The sequence below is a fragment of the Hypanus sabinus genome, chromosome 17 (genome assembly GCF_030144855.1).
Source record: "Hypanus sabinus isolate sHypSab1 chromosome 17, sHypSab1.hap1, whole genome shotgun sequence".
NCBI lineage: Eukaryota > Metazoa > Chordata > Chondrichthyes > Myliobatiformes > Dasyatidae > Hypanus > Hypanus sabinus.
This window is the reverse complement of record NC_082722.1, coordinates 41,639,496-41,658,609: the sequence shown is the minus strand read 5'-3', so window position 1 is coordinate 41,658,609 and position 19,114 is coordinate 41,639,496. Positions and strand designations below refer to the sequence as shown.

The 19,114-nt window shown below is 39.5% G+C and overlaps 1 protein-coding gene across 1 annotated transcript in view; it reads right to left on the bottom strand.

The window, feature by feature from the left end:
* The window catches only part of abcc12 (ATP-binding cassette, sub-family C (CFTR/MRP), member 12), a 118,179-nt gene that overhangs the window by 31,603 nt on the left and 67,462 nt on the right, over positions 1-19,114 (bottom strand). The window contains exons 18-20 of the mRNA XM_059992918.1: positions 10,610-10,699; positions 9,401-9,504; positions 4,037-4,237 (exon numbers count right to left, since the gene is read on the bottom strand). Coding sequence (XP_059848901.1) covers positions 4,037-4,237; positions 9,401-9,504; positions 10,610-10,699 — 395 coding nt within the window. The remainder of the gene's footprint in view (positions 1-4,036; positions 4,238-9,400; positions 9,505-10,609; positions 10,700-19,114) is intronic.

Genomic DNA, 19,114 nt, shown 5'->3' with positions numbered 1-19,114 from the left:
CCTCCATAGTGATTAAATCTTCAGGTGTGAATGGGACAATTTAAAGTTTACTATACTGTGGATATTTATAGAGTAGTTCTATTATGTAGTATACTGCTTATACAGTATATAAAAGTAGAGATGCATTGAATATTGAGTTGGAGTTTGAACAGGGAGGCATGTTGTGTATTTAATTTTTCAATTATTTATATTTACATAATAACATAAATATATTGTTTGATTAAGCATTATTTTATGTACATAATTCATTACTGGTTATATGAAAAAGTATGTGAATGGCATACGTCACCATCATGTCGTAAGTGCTTCACTAAAGTAAAAACAAATCTAGAGTACATGCATTATTCTTCCATCCACATTTTTCTTTCACTTAATTTTATGTTTTGGAGTTAGAAAACAAAATACTGGTGATGATTGGATTTGGGCTTCTTGGAGCTCGGGGGCATCCGTTGTTAATGTGATTGGTTTAATACTTCGGGGTGATGCGATTGTGTGCTCACATGCTTGAATATATAGGAAGTTTGATATCACAGTAAAAGTAAAGATGATTATATTATAGAGTCCATTGCCATGCTTACTGACTTAAACAAAGTATCTGCTGACTTAACTGATAACTGGAAACAGTAATGTTTGATGTCTTGCTTTGGTGGAATCATGTGACAGACTGTCACATAATTCCATAAACATTCCTTCAGGACAAAACATTGAATAGCTTTACCTAGAAATTAAATGCAAAGAAGCAAGGGGAAACATTCAAAAATAGCATGCATTTGTGTCATGTTATTAAAATAATGAAGTATTTCTGATACTTCAAAAGAACAAAAGCTTAGAAAATTTCTTAACAATCCATGTTATGAGATAATTGGATAATTTAATAGAATAATGTCAGGTGTTTTAAATGAACCCATTAATGGGGGAGAGAGTACTTGGAAAACAAGAAGAGATTCTAGGTCTAGGGCCAGGGCAGAACAGGACACACATGCCAAAGGTGAGTAAATGAATTCAGGGTTAACAAGAAGCCAAAACTAAATGAATGCGGTGATCTCCACCATTATAAAGATAAAGGGGATTTAGAGATAAGGGGGAATATTAAATATGAGAATTTTAATATTGAGAGATTGACAGGGATTGAGGACTGTACATTCTGATTGTGTGGCGATAAAAGCACAACAGCACCTCTTTCACCTCAGATAGTTGAAGAGTTAGTCCACAAATCCTTAGGACTTTCTACAGGGGAACAACTGAGAGCATCCTGACTGGCGACATCACTGCCTGGAATGGGAACTGTACATCCCTCAATCACAGGACTCTGCAGAGAGCGGTGCAGGCAGCCCAGCACATCTGGAGATGTGAACTTCCCACCATTCGGGTGTGTAAAATGGGCCCGAAGGATCACTGGGGACCTAAGACACCTCAACCACAAACTGTTCCAGCTGCTACCATCCAGGAAACAGTACCACTGCATAAAAGCCAGGACCAACAGGCTCCAGGACAGCTTCTTCCACCAGGCCAGCAGACTGATTAATTCACACTGATACAGGTATATTTCTGTGCTGTATTGACTGTCCTGTTGTATAAATTATTTATTACAAATTACTGTAAATTGCACATTGTACATTCATACAGAGGCGTAATGTAAAGATCTTTAATCCTCATGTATGTGAAGGATGTAAGAAATAAAGTCAATTCAATTCAATTGAGAGTCAATAGACACAGAGATGATTGGTAAATGGGCCAATGCAAGTTGGGATAAATACTGCAGAGTTTTTGCAGATGTCTAGTTATTGAGGAATATAAGGTGGAAGTAATCAAACCCAGAAGTAAAGTCTTTGACAAAAGATTGCAAATATGTTACCCGGTTCCAAACAATATCAATGTTACCTGAACCTAATTGTTATCCGGAATATTGTATGTATAATGGAGCAGTATTTATAAAGTGAAATATATGGGTTAAGTTGACTATTGACTGGATCAGTTTGCTCATCTGTGCAGTTCTGACTAGTCACAGCTGTGCTAAATTGCTGCACTGGCAGAAGCATACCACCCATAACTACTGTACTTTCTGGTAATCGGGCCACTAACCAATCTGACATCAGAGGTTCCAGTGAGGGCTCCTGCATATAGACCATCAATCACATAACTAAAATATAGGCCATTGCATGGTGTGGGCAGCTTATTAGAATCAGACACTGCCTTCAATTGTCCGTCCATTGATTTTAATGTGGCTGTGGTATTTTACAATACAGACTACCGCAAACAATGGGTCGCCATTACTGTCACACTGGCTCTTGATAAATGTACACGATACAGGACTAACGTATCTTGCGAACAGTGGAAAAAATATTGATCGATTGGATTTAATTGACAGGAAGGTTTAAGCAATCAATAGAAGGAATACTTCCATTAAAGTACATAACTACTTTGTGATTAAGGTGCTGGGACATTAAAGATGCTCAATATGATTTCTGCAAGAGTTCTCCACCAGAGCTAGACATTTTGACAAAATAAATAGTGGCCAAAACCCCATCTGCCACTCTTCAATGAAGATATTTCTCCTAATCTTCATTCTCAAACCTAGTTTTTACTATGAGGTTCTGGTTCCTGACACTATTCACCCCAAACAGGAAGCACCTGCTGCAAATCCTTTTCAATTCCTTCAGAATGCCATCTGTTTCTGTGAGATGCCTCTGATTCCTTTAAACTCTCATGTGTGTTGGCCTGGTCCACATAGTCTCTCATTTGACCAGCCTGCCATCCTGATAATTCTTTGCGGCACTCCCTCTGCTGGAGGTATATCTTTTCTTATATAGGAAAACCAAGCTCTAAACAATATTCCAGGTGCAATCTGACAAAATTCTAAGTAATTAGAGGGAGGTGTCTCTACTCTTGCATTCAAATTGTCTTGTAATGAATGTAACACACAGCCTGACTTCTGTAGAGGCCCAAGTACAGATATTTAAAATGCCCACGGGTGAGGTGCTTGAATACTGGAGGATTGCTAATTTTGTTCTGTTGTTTAAGAAGTTCTTTAAAAACTGAGTAATCATAGACTTGCGAACCTGATGTCAGCCATGGGTAAATTATTGGAAGGTATTCTAAGGAACAGGACATATAAGTATTTAGTGAGACAGGGTCTGATTAGGAATGGTAAATACGGTTTTGTGCATGATAGATCAGGTGCAACCTATTTTATAGAGCTATTTTGAGGAAATTAGCAAGGAGGATGAAAATTAACAAGAAGGTTGAAAAGTTTAAGGGGGTTTTGAGGGGAAGCTTCTTCACTCAGAGAGTGGCGCAAGTGTGGAATGAACTCCTAGTGGAAGTGGTAGATGTGTAGCCACTTAAGAGAAGTTAGGATGGGTAGATAGATGGGATGGGTTTGTAGGGATATGGTCCAGGTGCAGATAAATAAGACCAGGCAGAAGATCAGGTCAGCACTGACCAGCTGGGTCAAAGGGTCTGTTTCCACATCGTTATACTCTGTGACTCTCCAACTATTTAATTAATTGTTGAGCCTAGTAATTAGTATAGAAATTCACCATTGTTCCTCTGAACATAAAAAAGAAAAACCAGCCATGTTTCCCAATCACCCAACTAATTCTTGATGACTATGGTACACCCAAACAGCCTGTAAGTTTCTTGCTGATCAGAGAGACAGCAAGGATTTGGAAAGGTTGCCTCATGCCTGACAACAATGATAGAAATATTTTCCGAGAGTTGACTAAAGAAGTGGACATGACCTAAACAGCCTATTCTTATTCATTTGATCCCATGAAAACTCCCCGATGATCCTTAAGAGATCTTATTTTCAACATGGTAAATATCATGAAGTACAGAAACTTGATCTATAAATAAAATATCTGAACCTTTTGCCACAATGGCCAAAACTTTGAAGTCTGTCACACACTTTACAGTTTACTGCCTTTTAACCACAATAGTTTCTCATATTTTTAGACAAAAGATTGCAATTCATTGCATGAACTTAAAATACTAACATAGCATTGGAAATAACTGAGACATAATAACATAATCTTACCTTATAAAAGACATTATTATGTAGGGTAGAAGATGCCTTCAAAACAAATTTAGTGAAGAAAATTCCTTTAATTATGCCCAGAATGATTACACCAACAATGAACATTCCATAGATCAGTTGATAGAATTCAATGTTTGGGTTGTTGGTGATGCTGGTGCAATCCCATGCAGTGGTGTTATTCCTTTGTGCAAGACAGTCAGGCTTTAACAGATAAATACATGGCAATGTCAGAACTAAGTAAATGTGAGACAAACAGACAAAAGAACTTACTCTCCTGAAGCAAAATAGAGCTAGTGCAGGATATCACTTAATTCTGCCCACAGAAAACATCGTATCCCAATGCACCCCAGCTTGACATGGCAACTGCGCTGCCCAAGATCACAAGAAATTGCAGGGAGCTGTGCAATACAGGTCAGAATATCCCAACAGCCAGGCTCTTCTCCATACATTTTCCTCACTTCTACTTTTTTCAGTGTCTCAGAAATGCAGCCACCTTTATCAAAGACCCCGGACATTCTCTCTTCACCCCACTCCCAACCACCTTCCCACCAGACACAAGATACAAAGGCTAGAAAAGATTCATCACCAGGCTTAAAGACAACTTCTATTGTACGGCAATAGATGCCTCAACAGATTCTTGTATGATAAACATGAACTCTTCACCTCACCATCTACCTCTTTATGGACCTTGTACCTGATTTCTATCTGCACTGCTCTTTCTCTGTAACCATACATGTAACACTCTATTCTGCATTCTGTTATTCCTTTTTTCCCTTTTAACTACCTCTTCTTGAATTGATTGGTATGGATGGAACCTAAAACAATGTTTTTCATTATGACAACAATAAACCAATGACCACTTATCCTTATTTTGATCTTGTCCAACATTCTAGAGACATGTTTGAGACAGTATGGGCAGATGCTTGGCTAGCAACATTTTACTGATCTGTTTCAATCCAAAAAATCAATAAATAAAACAGAATCAGAGAATCTTTGTACTCTACACCTATATTTTAGTGGCATTTTTTATTCTTCCCTATGTAATTCTCCGAACTGTGACCTTTGGATTAAAGAATAAGTCTCTTAATACTGACTATTCGTTGCTGACCCTGGAGCATATATTTATCCATGAAATATCTCTGAACCTTTTCCCTGATATAAATTCTCCTGGCTTTGTTTAGTGCTTGGTGAACTGGATGGACATCCACCATCATTACAACTGCCTCAGGCTCCATGCTTTTATTTACTGCAAACATTTTAACCTATTTTTTCACATTTGTTACAGCAACCAATGGAGACACTAAACTGTAATTGCAGAAATTTTTCCCAGTGTTATCATACGGAGGCTCTTCTGTTGTCAAAAAACATGAAATATCTTTGTTTGCAATACACAGTATATTCTAATTAAAGGGTGTGTTTTCATTTATATGCCCTTCTATTCATCCTAAGAATTGTGGAATAATAAAATAAGGTGGGAGCATTTAGCCCAAAAATCCAGTTATCAGGAAGCTTATAGAATCAGTGGCCACTTTATAAGGTACCTCCTGTGTCTAATAAAGTGGTTACTGAGTGTAAGTTCACAGTTTCCTGCTATTGTAGCTGACCTACTTCAAGGTCCGACATGTTGGGTGTTCAAAGATGCTTTTCTGCACGTTACTGGTGTCACTCGAGGTTATTTGAGTTACTGTTGCCCTCATTTTCCACTGTCCTCTCTCATTAACAAACCGTTTTTGCCTACAGAACTGTTGCACACTGGATTTTTTCTGCACTATTCTCTGTAAACTTTAAAGACTCGTGTCCATAAAGATCCCAAGATAACAGCAGTTTCAAAGGTACTCAAGTCACCCCATCTGGCACCAACAATCATTCCAAAGTCAAAGTCACTTACGTCACATTTCTTTCCTATTCTGAACAACAATTGAACCTCTTGACCATGTCTGCATGCTTTTACGCACGGGTCACTGCCACGTGATTGGCTGAATAGATATTGGCATTAATGAGCAGGTATATAGATGTGTCTAATAAAGTGCCCACTGTATATACTAATCAGATCCACGCCCCTGTTTTCTTCCTAATACTACAGAGGGAAATATCTCAAGTTTAAAAGTAGGTCCATGCTTTTAGCAGCTTGTGTCTCTGTCGATTGAGCTGCAGATTCCATATGTTTTTTGAACACCTTGACTTGCCTCCACTTTCACAGATTTGTGTACATGCACTCCAGGATAACTTGGTTCTTGTAGTTCTTTTTTAGCATTTACTAGATGAGCCAAAGGACCTGTTTCTGTGCTATAGCGCTCTATGACTGTATTGCACAATGTAATTTATATTGGCTCTCTTCATTCCTGCAATCATTGGTACAATTTCACACACTTAAATGCATTAAATTGCATCATATTTTGTATCACATTTTATGAGTACTGAAAACGAAGAAACGGATACTTCTGCAAACCTATTCTTGGGGTTTTATAGTCAACTCCCCTCGACAAACTGGATCAAAAAGGAATAAATGAGTAGCAGGGCATTGGTTGTCATCGAGTTCCCAAGAGTTGCTGCTATCTTGAATCCAGTCTTGTATCAGGCAGCCAAGAAGAAAATTTTTAACCATTTAAATAAGCTGCAAAACTAATTTACTTTTCAATTCTGCCCTTCTGGAAGTAACCCCAAACGCTTTTCATGATTTTCCTCGTGTGGTGCAAATTTGAGTAACTGGTGTACATCATATGTATTCCCAACATCTTTTTGTTCCCATTCCTTGCCCAGACTCGTATGTTCCAGGTAATGCACTCTCCCTATTCTTCCCACCAAAACAGAGCACCTTACACTTATCTGTATTTAACTTCACTTGCCAAGCACTTGTCCATTTTGCAATATGGTATATTCATCTTATTTGTTTCTGTCATGTATTGACTAGCCCTCAGCTGGTTACAAGGTTATATCCCGTGTTTTTGAGTCCAGACTCAAATCATTGTTGCTAACTGTGAATGCATCTCCTCTTAACTTATAGGAGCCATTTCTGCTTCTTTTATTACCTGTACAAAAATTCAATAATTTCGGTCAAACAGATTTTCCCATTTGAAATTGATACTAACTCCTTATTATTCTAACTTCTGCTTCTGAACATTTTTCTCTCACTCAAAAATGATTCCATAATTCTTCCTTCCACTGCTATTAAGACCGCTCGAATATTCCAGGAAATGTTTCTATTCCTATTCTTAAGTTACATGTATCACATTTGTATTTCTACCTATCATGCAAATCATAGTTGGAGACAGCTGTGACTCATGGCATTGGCATCTGCACAGGATTGGAAGAAGCTGCAGAGGGTTGTAATTTCAGCCAACTCCATCATGAGCTTAGCCTATGCACTTCTGAGGGCATCTTCAAAAGACAATGCCTCAAAATGCGGCATCCATCACGAAGGCCCCCACCACACAGGACATGCCTTCTTCTCATTACTACCATCAGAGAGGAGGTTCAGGAGCCTGAAAGCACATACTCAACATTTTAGGACAGCTTATTCTCCTCTGCCATCAAATTTATGAACAGTCAGTGAGCACTACCTCACTAATTTTGCACTAATTTTTATATAAATTTCTTATTGGAATTTATAGTATATTTCATGTATTGCCCTGTACTGCAGCCATAAAGCAGCACATTTCACAACATACTGTCAGTTGGTATAAACCTGATTCTGACCCTGATTCAAAATATGCTTATTACACATGTCTTCTGTGTGGTCCTGATACATAGCCACAAGGTTCTCAGTACCATTCCAAATACTTCTTGACCGTGAATGTCATGAGCTTGAACTTCCCAGCAGGTAGTAGGGACACTAGACCTCTGCAATGGAGATTTGATTATATGCTTGAATGTTTATTTCTGTCTAGGACATAGCTCGGAATAAAGTATCTGTCTGGGGAGTGTTGTGCTGAGCATGTGGACAACATAGTGGACTGAATGCAAGTAGGGAGTCTTGCCTGGCAGACCCCCGACTTACAAACATTGGCTCACGTACTCTTCCCATGATTTTGAAGACTTTTATCGTTTCATTATTCACCTCACCAAGCAATATCATGTCTACATGCTTGGTGGTTACAATAAATACCGAAGCAAAAGGAAAGCAATTTAATGATTTAATCCATCCTTCGTTTCCCCACCAATGCCTCATGTTTCATCAGGTGTGTCCCCATAATGGTCTTATTCCCATTCCAATATATCTTTAAAATATCTTTCTGTTTATGCCCCCTGATAATTCATAGTCTTCATATTTAAGGTGGGAGTTACAGATAAGCAACAAGAACATAATATCAGAAATGTTGTTTCCTCCACAAAAATACTTTAGTGAGGAAGAAGCTTTATCTGGATTTTAGCAGCCTCTAAGAAGACAGAAAGGTTGAGTTTCTCCTTCCCCTATGTGGTGGTGCAGGAGGAAGAAGAGTGACACAGTATGTAGATAAGCCTACAAGAGGAGAGGCTGTCCTTGATCTGGTATTGGGAAATGAATCTGGTCAGGTGTCAGGTCTCTCAGTGGGAGAGCATTTTGGAGATAGTGGTCATAATTCTATATTATAGCATTGGAGAGGCATAGGAACAGACAAGTTAGGGGAACACTTAATTGGAGTAAGTGGAAATATGAGGCTATCAGGCAGGAACTTGGAAGCATAAATTGGAAACAGATGTTCTCAGAGGAATGTACGGAAGAAATGTGACAAATGTTCAGGGATATCTGCATGGGGTTCTGATTAAGTATGTTCCAATGAGACATGGAAAGGATGGTAGGGTACAAGATCCGTGGTGTACAAAGGCTGTTGTAAATCTAGACAAGAAGAAAAGAAGTGCTTACGAAAGGTTCAAAAAACTAGATAAAGATAGGAATCTGGAAGATTATTTGGCTAGCAGGAAGGAGTTTAAGAATGAAATTAGGAGAGCCAGAAGGGGCCATTAGAAGGCCTTGGCGGATAGGATTAAGGAAAACCCCAAGGCACTCTACAAGTATGTGAAGAACAAGAGGATAAGATGTGAGAGAATAGGACCAATCAAGTGTGACAGTGGAGAAGTGTGTATGGAACCAGAGGAAATAGCAGAGGTACACAAGAGGTACATTGGCTGTTTTCCAATGTACTGTTACCCTCTGGAAATTTGCTGAGTATTGAAAAATGGCTCCCATGGGGTCCACTATCACTGCAGTCATAGGGGAGTTTTAATTTTTCACCATTCAATGCTCTATCCATGCAAAGGCTATTTTATATATAGATATACACACTTTCAATATGTTTATATGAAGATTTAAATGATTCTTTTATGATGATTTTTTCATAACTTTACAGATGAATGCTTGCATTGATTGTATACAGAGGAACTTACCCCAGATCCCTCTGATATCCAATAACTTAGCCACCATGCATTGAAAGTTGTACAGCCAATCATAAGGATGAACAGGAAGAGAACAAATAGGAAGAAAACATATCCTGGAAAATAAATTAAATTCAATGGGCTATCTGAAAAGAAATTTCAATTTATAAAGCTCAGGCAAGCAGCAATAGTAATTAAACTAAATTAAAATGAAAATATGCATTTCCGTCAATGAGTCTGTAATTACTGGTTTATTTTTTTAATCTCTAAAATATAATATATGGTGATAGTTTTTGATATTTCATAAATAACCTGCAAATCATTCTGGTGGATCATTATGGTTGAACACAAGCGTAGATTGGGGGTCTATAGTGACTTTGGGGAATATCAACACAGCATTCAATGTATAAAAATACCTGAAGTTGGGAAATTCAAAAGGAAAACATCTACACAAAAATAAACTTTCCTCTTTTGTCATTTGATTGTACAAAAAAAACTAAATTATTGACAGGGCGATAACTGTGAAGTAAGAACAATGCCTCTAATTGCAAGCAGGTAGGGAAGTTTGACTCTAGATGCAAATCTTTCCTTAACCTGCACAAGTGACATGAAAGATATGTCTGCTGTTATTTGTTTATTGGAGAAATGCTATGATTGATTTTGTTTTCAGTTCTCTGAAACAAAAAAGTAGCCAGCTCTGGGAATCTTGAAGCACATGTCAAGCATCCAACAGCAGATCTTTCACTGGTTGCAGTACTGAGAAAAAAACTCTTTGTCCAGTTTTGGACTACTTGAAAAGAGCTGATGTGACTTTGAAACAGTCCAGGCACCAAGTCTATCGGTGCTTGACAAGGATTTGAACTATGGTAACAAGTCTTGCTGCAACACTGGAGGGATTTTAAAATAACTTAGTAGTAATGAGTAGTACATTTTCTCATGTTTTGGGTCCTTTGCACAAGTAGAAATGATTGGAAATGTACTCCTTCAAAGCCCTTCATTATCGAAGTAGCTCTAAATTAAGAAACTTCAAACAAAATGGTTGTTATGTTTTTAATGGTAGATGACAATCATTTAGTTCAAAGTTATAAATGACTTTGATAAGTTTAACTAAGTCATTGATTACTTTAAGAATAAGTTATCAATAAGTGAATATTGAAATACTGTAGAACATAACCTTCCGGAAAGAGTATAATGTAAAACTTCCCTCATCGTTCTTCTTACCTCCCCCTGCCATGATATAATGGTTGTAGGTTTTCCCAGCTACTGAGCCTATTTGCTTTTCTTCTTCCTGTACAAGCTGTGCTATTGGTACTATAGAAAAAAAACACAAGACAGTTATTCAGCATGAAATGGATTTCATAAAATACTTACAGAAATTTCTAGCAATTTTTTAAAGTCTGAGTAAGATATTTAGGATGTGTTGAATATTACCATCATTGTTTAGTTTGGTTCTAACTCACCATGACAGAATGAAAATATCCTGCTATGCTGATAATAAGGGTCAAAAATGAAATGAATTTTTACAGTGTCTGCTCATTTTACTGTTACAGAGTCATACAGTTATACAGCACAGAGACTGGCCCTTTGGCCCAACTGGTCCATGCCAACAACTTGATCAAAGTTCAAAGTAAATTTATCATCAAAGTACGTATATTTCACCACATACAATCCTGTGATACATTTTCTTGCAGGCATACTCAGAATCCAAGAACCATAATAGAGTCAATGAAAGATCACATCCAATAGGACAGCAATTTGCAAAAGGCAACAAACTGTGCAAATACAAAAGGAAAAAGGAATAATAATAAATAAGTAACCAACAAATATCAAGAACAGGAGATGAAATGTCCTTGAAAGTGAGCCCATAGTTTATGGGACAGTTCAGTGATGGGGCAAGTGAAGTTGAATGAAGAGCCCAAGGGGATAATAAGAGCCTGATGGTTGAGGGGTAATAACTGTTCCTGAATCTGGTGGTGTGGGTCCTGAGGTTCCTGTACCTTCTTCCTGACTGCAGCAGCAAGATGAGAACATGGCCTGGAATGTGGGATCCCTGCAAATGGACTTTCCTATGACTGCACTCCATGCAGATGTGCTCAATGGCAGGGAGGGCTCTACCTGTGATGGGCTGGGCTGTATCCAGTTCTTTTCATTGGATTTTCCAAAGTTCAAAGTTTGAAGTACCTTTCTTATCCAGTATGCATACTATATACAAACTTGAGGTTTGTCTATTTACAGGCATCCACCAAACCCAAGAAAACCCATTAAAAAAGATGGCCAAACACCCAATGTGCAGAAAAAAAAAACAAATAGTGCATAGAATAAAGCAAGCAAATAACATTCAGAACTGAAGTTCAAGAAAGTGAGTTCACAGCCATGAAACCAGTCAGAGCTGATTCAGGAGCTTGTTAGTTGTAGGCTGCAGCCTCAGTTAAGCACAGAGATGAGTAAACCTTGAGAAGCAGTGAGCTGAATATCATCCTGGCCCTCACTCTGAATTTTTCAGTCTGGCCCAGCACTTAAATCGGCCAGGCAACGGTCTTTCCTTGCACTTGGACATAGGCCATGCTGCTGTGATACACTTTTGGGCCTGGAACCCACCCCCTTGATTTGGCCCAGACCTGACCTTTCCAATTTAGCCTGTTGCTTAAACTGGTCAAAGCATAGCTCACTCCTTACTCTCGGGCCTTGGGCCCGCCACCTCAACTGTGCCTTGCCTTAATTCTGCCACTTCGAATTACTTCCAAGTCCACTCTCACAGCCAAACATTGGCTTGTTCCCCTCTCTTGGGCCCAGGCCCCACCACCTCAATTTAGCCCGTACACGTCATGCCACAACTTTCCTGCACCTTCAAGACTTCAGGTTGTATGGGTAGTTCAGAGCTCGATTCCAAAAGGCATTAGTGTTTCCATACCAGGCTGTGATACAACTAGTCAGTATACACTCCACCACACATCCATAGCAGTTTGTCAAAGTTTTAGATGTCAAAGGCTGAGTGAACTTGGCCTTTTCTCCTTGGAGCGACGGAGGATGAGAGGTGACCTGATAGAGGTGTATAAGATGATGAGAGGCATTGATCATGTGGATAGTCAGAGGCTTTTTCCCAGGGCTGAAAAGGCTAGCACAAGAGGGCACAGTTTTAAGGTGCTGGGGAGCAGGTACAGAGGAGATGTCAGGAGTAAGTTTTTTACTCCGAGAGTGGTTAGTGGTTGGAATGGGCTGCCGGCAATGGTGGTGGAGGCAGATACGATAGGGTCTTTTAAAAGACTTCTGGATAGGTACATGAAGCTCAGAAAAATAAAGGCCTATGGGTAACCTTAGTTAATTTCTAAGGTAAGGACATGTTCAGCACAGCTTTGTGGGCCGATCGGCCTGTATTGTTTTCTATGTTCTACATTTCTATGTCATGCCCAATCTTAGCAAACTTTTCAGGATCCCTGTTAGTCCCAGTTGTCCGCATTTGGCCATAATCCTCCAAACCCTTCCATCCATGTACCTTTCTAAAGATCTCTTCAAAGTTGTAATTGTATTTGCCTCAGCTGCTTTGTCTACCAGCTTATTCCAGGTGCTCACTCCACTCTGTGTAAAGAAGTTACTTTTCAGGTCTCTTCTAAACCTCTCCCCTCTTGTGTCTGAGCCTCTAGCTTTGGACTGCCAATCCCTGGGTAAAAGACTATGACCAACCACCTTATCCTCAAGATTTTATTAACTTTTATGAGGTCACCTTCCATTTTCCTATGATAGATCTAGTGTGGCCAACCTCTCCCTATAATCCAGCACTCCAGTTCAGACAACATCCTCATAAATCTCTTCCATACCCTTTCAAGCTTGACAATGTCTGTGCTAGAACAAGGTGACCAAAACTGTACACAATGTTCCAAATGCCACCTCACCACTCCGGCCTACAGGCACACTTTCAGGGGCTCTTTTTTTGTTTGTACAATTTGTCCTTTTTTTTTTGCAGATTGGTGTTGTCAGCCTTTGTCTGCTTATGCATAGTTTTTATAAAATTCAGTTGTGTTTCTTTTTCCCTATTCATGCCCGCAGGAAAATGAATTTCAAGGTAACATATACTCTATGTACTTTGACAATAAATTTACTTTGAACTTTGACTTGTATAACTGTAACATAATACCCGTACTTCTAAACTTGATGCCCAGACTGTTGAAGGTGAACGTGCTGCTTTCAGTGAACTGTGCACTTGAACTTCCACAAGTCATGCCCTGACATTCGCTGGATAAGTTCTATCCTGGTTTGACTATCCAAAATGCATCACCTCACAGTTATCTTCATGGAAATCCTTTTGCTGTTCCTTGGCCTATCTTCCTAACTGATTAAGATATCCTGTAACCTGCTTCACAACCTACAAGACCACCTAATTAGGTATCATCACAAATTTTTCAATCATACATTCGTATTCAATATTTTCCATAAATAAGAAATAAGAGAGGTCCCAACATTGATCCCTGGTGCAGCCCTCTAGTCACAGGCCTTTAGCCAGAGAATCAACCTTGAGCCATTACCCTCTTTTGGAGCCAATTCTGAATCTACCTCACACCTTGAATCAAGGTTTCCCTGGAAACATGTGGCCTAACCTTCCAGATCAGCCTGCTATGTGGGACCTTGTCAAGGTCCTACTAAAGTCCATACAGACAATATTCACTGACCTACTTCCATCTATTCGCTTAGTTACCTCTTAGAAAACTCCAAAAGATTTGTCAGACATGACCTCTGACACACAAATCCATGCTAACTATTCATGATCTGGCCTTGACTATCCAGTGATGGTAGATTTTGTCCCTACAGTACAGCTGAAGTCAGGCTCACCGGCCTGTAGTTACCTGGCCTGTCCTTGTTACCCTTCTTCAACAATGGAACAACATTAGCCACCTTCCAGTCTTCTGGAACTTTGCCAGTGACTAACAATGAAGCAACATCTCTGCAAGGGCCTCTGCAATTTCTTCCCTGGCCTCCTGTAAGGTTCAGAGGTTCATTCAGTCAGGTTGTAGGGATTTGCCTTGACCCTGCCTTGTGCAGCTAGATCCTGGACTTCCTGTCAGATCACTAGCAGGTTGTAAGAGTGGGCTCCTTCACCTCCAACCCTCTGACTCTCAATACAGGAGCCCCTCAGGGCTGCTCACTGAGTCCCCTCCTTTACTTCCGGTATACTCATAACTGTATCGTCACCCACAGCTCCAATCTGCTAATTAAATTTGCCGACAACACAACATTGTTTGGCCTTATCTCAAACAATAACCAGGTGGCCTACAGGGAAGAGGTTATCTCTCTGACACAGTGGAGTCAAGAAAACAACCTCTCCCTTAACACTGCAAAAACAAAGGAGCAGGTTGTGGATTACAGGAGGAATGGAGGTGGGCTATCCCTTATTGACATCAATGGATCTGGGGTTGAGAGGTTAAACAGCTTTAAGTTCCTCGGCATCCACATCATCGAGGACCTCACGTGATCTGTACACACCAGCGGTGTGGTGAAGGAGGCACAACAGCGCCTCTTTCACCTCAGACGGTTGAGGAAGTTTGGTATGGGCCCCCAAATCCAAAGAACTTTCTGCAGGGGCACAATTGAGAGCATCCTGACTGGCTGCATCACTGCCTGATATGGGAACTGTACCTCCCTTAATCACAGGTCTCTGCAGAGAGTGGTGCAGACAGCCCAGCACATCTGTTGTTGTGAACTTCCCATGATTCAGGAAATTTACAAGGGCAGGTGTGTAAAAAGGGCCTGTAGGATCATTGGGGACCCAAGCCATCCCAACCACAATCTATTCCAGCTGCTACCATCCGGGAAGCGGTACCACAGCATAAAAGCCAGGACCAACAGACTCCAGGACATCATCTTCCTCCAGGCCATCAGACTGATGAACTCATGCTGCTTTGTGTGTACTCTACATTACATTGACTGTTCTGCTTATTATAAATTTCTATGAAGGCAGAGTTTAGGAGGGATGATGGTGCCTACTGGTGACTCCGTTGCTTGCATCTTTGGAAACAGCTCTATTTCCACCTTTAATATCTTTAATTTTCCCTTTCAGGGTACTTTTGAAGACCCTGACCTGGAGTTACACAAGGCTTCAGTTCTTTGTGGGAATGGGACCAGTCCTCGGGGTTCCACGACTGACAGTTATTCGACATGCCAAGGGTTTGGCTTGAGAATCTCGATTGTGTTTGGAAGCCTAAGATCTTGGGGCTCTGGAGATGGGTGGATCGAGGTTTGGTGTCACGGCAGGAGACCCTGTGTGTCGTAGTGGAGGCTGAAAAACTTTTCACTGCGGGCCCGAAGACCCGAGGTCTCTGCAATCTTGAAAAAGTGACGAAACGGACTTTTACCATTGTAAACCAGCGGGTTGTTGTTATGTCTCCCGCTCGCTGTGAAAATGGGGGACATCTCCCTTTCCCTTACCAGGGAGAGAGAGAACCTGTGGGTTGTCGATTGTCGGATGAAATGTGAAGCTTTTGGGGTTACCTTGGTCTGTGTCTTTGCTATTGCTTAGCACAGCTTGGACTCGGTGACGGTACTGATGCACGTTATTTTTTGCTAGTGGGGGGAGGGTGGATCGTTGCTTGCTGCTGCTTATGCCTGGGAGGGGGGAGCTGGGGGGGACCTTGGGGCTCTCACTTTTAACTGTTGTTCATTCTTTGGGGCACCTCTCTGTTTTTGAAGTTTGTGAAGTTTTGGATATTTGTGAAGAAAAAGCATTTCTGGATGTATATTGTATACATTTCTCTGACATTAAATTTGACCTTTGAACCCTTAATTGCACACATGGCGCATCTAGATGGAGACGTAAGGTAAAGATTTTTACTCCTCATGTATGTGAAGGATGTAAGAAATAAAGTTAATTCTATTAAATTAATGTGTTTCAAAACTGCAAATATCTCCTTCCTTGTTATGTGAATATGATCCAAGACCTCAGTGCTTATTACCCTCACTTCTTCCACATCCATGATATTCTCCTTACTAAACATTGTGGAGAAGTATACATGAAAAATATCAGTCATCTCCTGTGACTCCACAACTAAGTCCTGAAGGTCTTTAAGAGGACTTAGACTCTCCCTGGTCAGCCTTTTTCTGTTAATATAATTGAAGAATAGGGATTATCTTGACAAACTCACCTCATACCCCTTTTTTGACCTCCTGATTTCCCTCCAAAGCCTGGTCTTAAACTTTTTATATTAATTGAGGGATTAATTCATAACTGCAATGTATACTTTCTTGTCTTTAGCAGAGCCTTGACAAGGCTTCCCTAGTCAGCCAAGGCTCACTGGACTTGGTATGCCTACCCTTCACCCTAGCTGGAACATGCTGCCCCTGGGTTTTAATATAACACACAACAATGCTCAAAATCTGTAATTAAACCAGCCAGCTCAATTGTAATAGAAAGCTGGTTGAGTGAAAAATGGGTACACAGGGCACAGAAGGAAGTCATGGAATTTTATTAATATCTCAAGTTCAATTATGTTAGCCACTGTCATTAGTGAATTTATCTTAAAGCATTGTGACTTATCATAGAAGTGCAACCTGGAGGTGGGGAACAGGTGGGGACCTAAACCACCACACTTTGTATGAGTAACACACTGTGCCTTTAAGATGGCACCTCTGAAGATGGGTGAGAGCTTACTGGTGGATCATAAAGCAAGAAATACAACTGTACCACTTAACAACACTTCTGTGGAAAAGCTGAGGCTTGTGTCCTGCTCCAGCTGCTCTGGGCCTCGTGCCTGCAAGCTTCACAACGATTTGCCACGCTGTGTGACGAACTGAGGCTGGGGTTATGGGCCTACTCCAGCTGCACCAGGCTTCATGTCTACAAACTCACTTTCGTTCTGGATGCTGTTGCTTGCTTGTGTTTACATGATTTGTGTTTATTTCTCTCACTGTACATTGGGCTTTGATCTTTTTTTAATTGGGTTCTTTTGTGTTTTTTGTTTCATGGCTGCCTGTAAGCAGATGAATCTCAAGGTTGAATAATTTATAAATACTTTGATAATAAACATAGTTTGTGTTTTGAACTCTTTGAACTTTGCTCTCATCTGCTACTCCATAAACTTGCAGGTGGTACTAATTTAAAATGTTTTAATAAGGTAGTGCTAGATATGAATTATTAAAAAGTATTTTACAGAGAACAACAGACTTCATAATCAGCAGTGAAAAGACTGACTTCAAATAAAGCTGCCAAAAAGATTTAGTGAGCTGTAATATATGAGTTTTCTCTACCTTGGTCTGATATTCGATTGGATATTATTTAAGCTTTCCAGCAATAGACATGACACAGGTGGATTGATCGACCAATCATATTGAAAATGCTCAGAGGCAGTCAGGAGAAGTTAAAAGTCAAAATTTCAAATTCATATTTTAATCTTTGTGTCGAAAACAATATCACGGTTTGCACATTTGAATTAAGATAAAGTTAAAATGCTCTCTGAGGGAATGTGGCCCGTGTTAGCAAATGAATTTATTTAATTAAGACTTATTATATGATCATTCAATATTACTAAACAAGTGCTATTATTTTTCATGTTTTTTGATAACAAGGATAATATGTTGCAAGTCACATCATCATTGATTCTGTGTTGATTACATTTGCAAAGACCATAGCAGTGTAACCTGGGAAACAGGGAAATGGGTGACTCCAGTTTTGAGATTGTCATAGCTAATTGTGTTGATGTCGGTTACACAGAGTAATGACAGAAAATGCTGACAATTTCTCCCTAATTACAACCACAAATAGTTGTCAAATTTAACACCTCACTTAACTTGAAACTTTTTCTTGTAAATTATATAAAAAGAAACTCATGACTATGTTTTATGTTAATGAGTGAAGTGATTCGAACTGAGATTAAAGTAGAAATTGAAAGATAAGCTTTAAAACTATAATTTTGTTATTTTAGGAATCTTAGTTTTTAAAATGTTCTTCTAAGAAAATGCAGACCCACATCTGTAAAATTATACAGGGTGGGAGAAATAAAAGTTATGTAATTATGATGCATACAGTTAAAAACAGTTCAGTATGACTTGTTTAGCAACATTGAAATGAGATTTTAACAATATAGTAAGTGTGTTGATCCGCCTGCTAATTCTAACTTAAATTTAGTAAGACATTCTTTAGTAAGGCATGAGAGAAAGAAGGTGAAAGATTCTTGAAATCTCCTCAGACATTCTATGCTGCATCCAAATGATTATAAACATGAGCAAAAATAAATTTGGATGTATTAAGAGAGTGATCTATAACCTTTTAATTACCCTACATGAAACTGGGATCATCAGAGCTCTTTTGATGGGTGCTGAGGTACACTAAGATGGCATTTGCATTGTCTTTACTCACTAATGGATTCATTGTGAACTCTTTGTGAAAGAATGCGAGATTACAACACAAATCTGTGCAACATGGTTCTGCATTAACCCCAACATATTGAAGTATTATACTGCAGCTAATGCCACTCTTACTTTCACATTTATTTGGCAGCAAGATGATGTGTCAAGTCCACCATCTTCAGCACTATTAAAGGGATCAATAGTGTCTTAAGGACTAGTTATTACTTGATTATTTCTGTTCTGATGCTACGATTTTCCAATGGTCTCTACTTTCTAAAGCTGTTTTGTGTTGCTTAGGAGTGGCTTGTCAAAGGCTGTAGGAGTTTCAGCCAATTTCTGGATGTTGGTACTTCGAAAGGAAACAACTTATTTGGCCTCATGCTTTTAATGAAATCT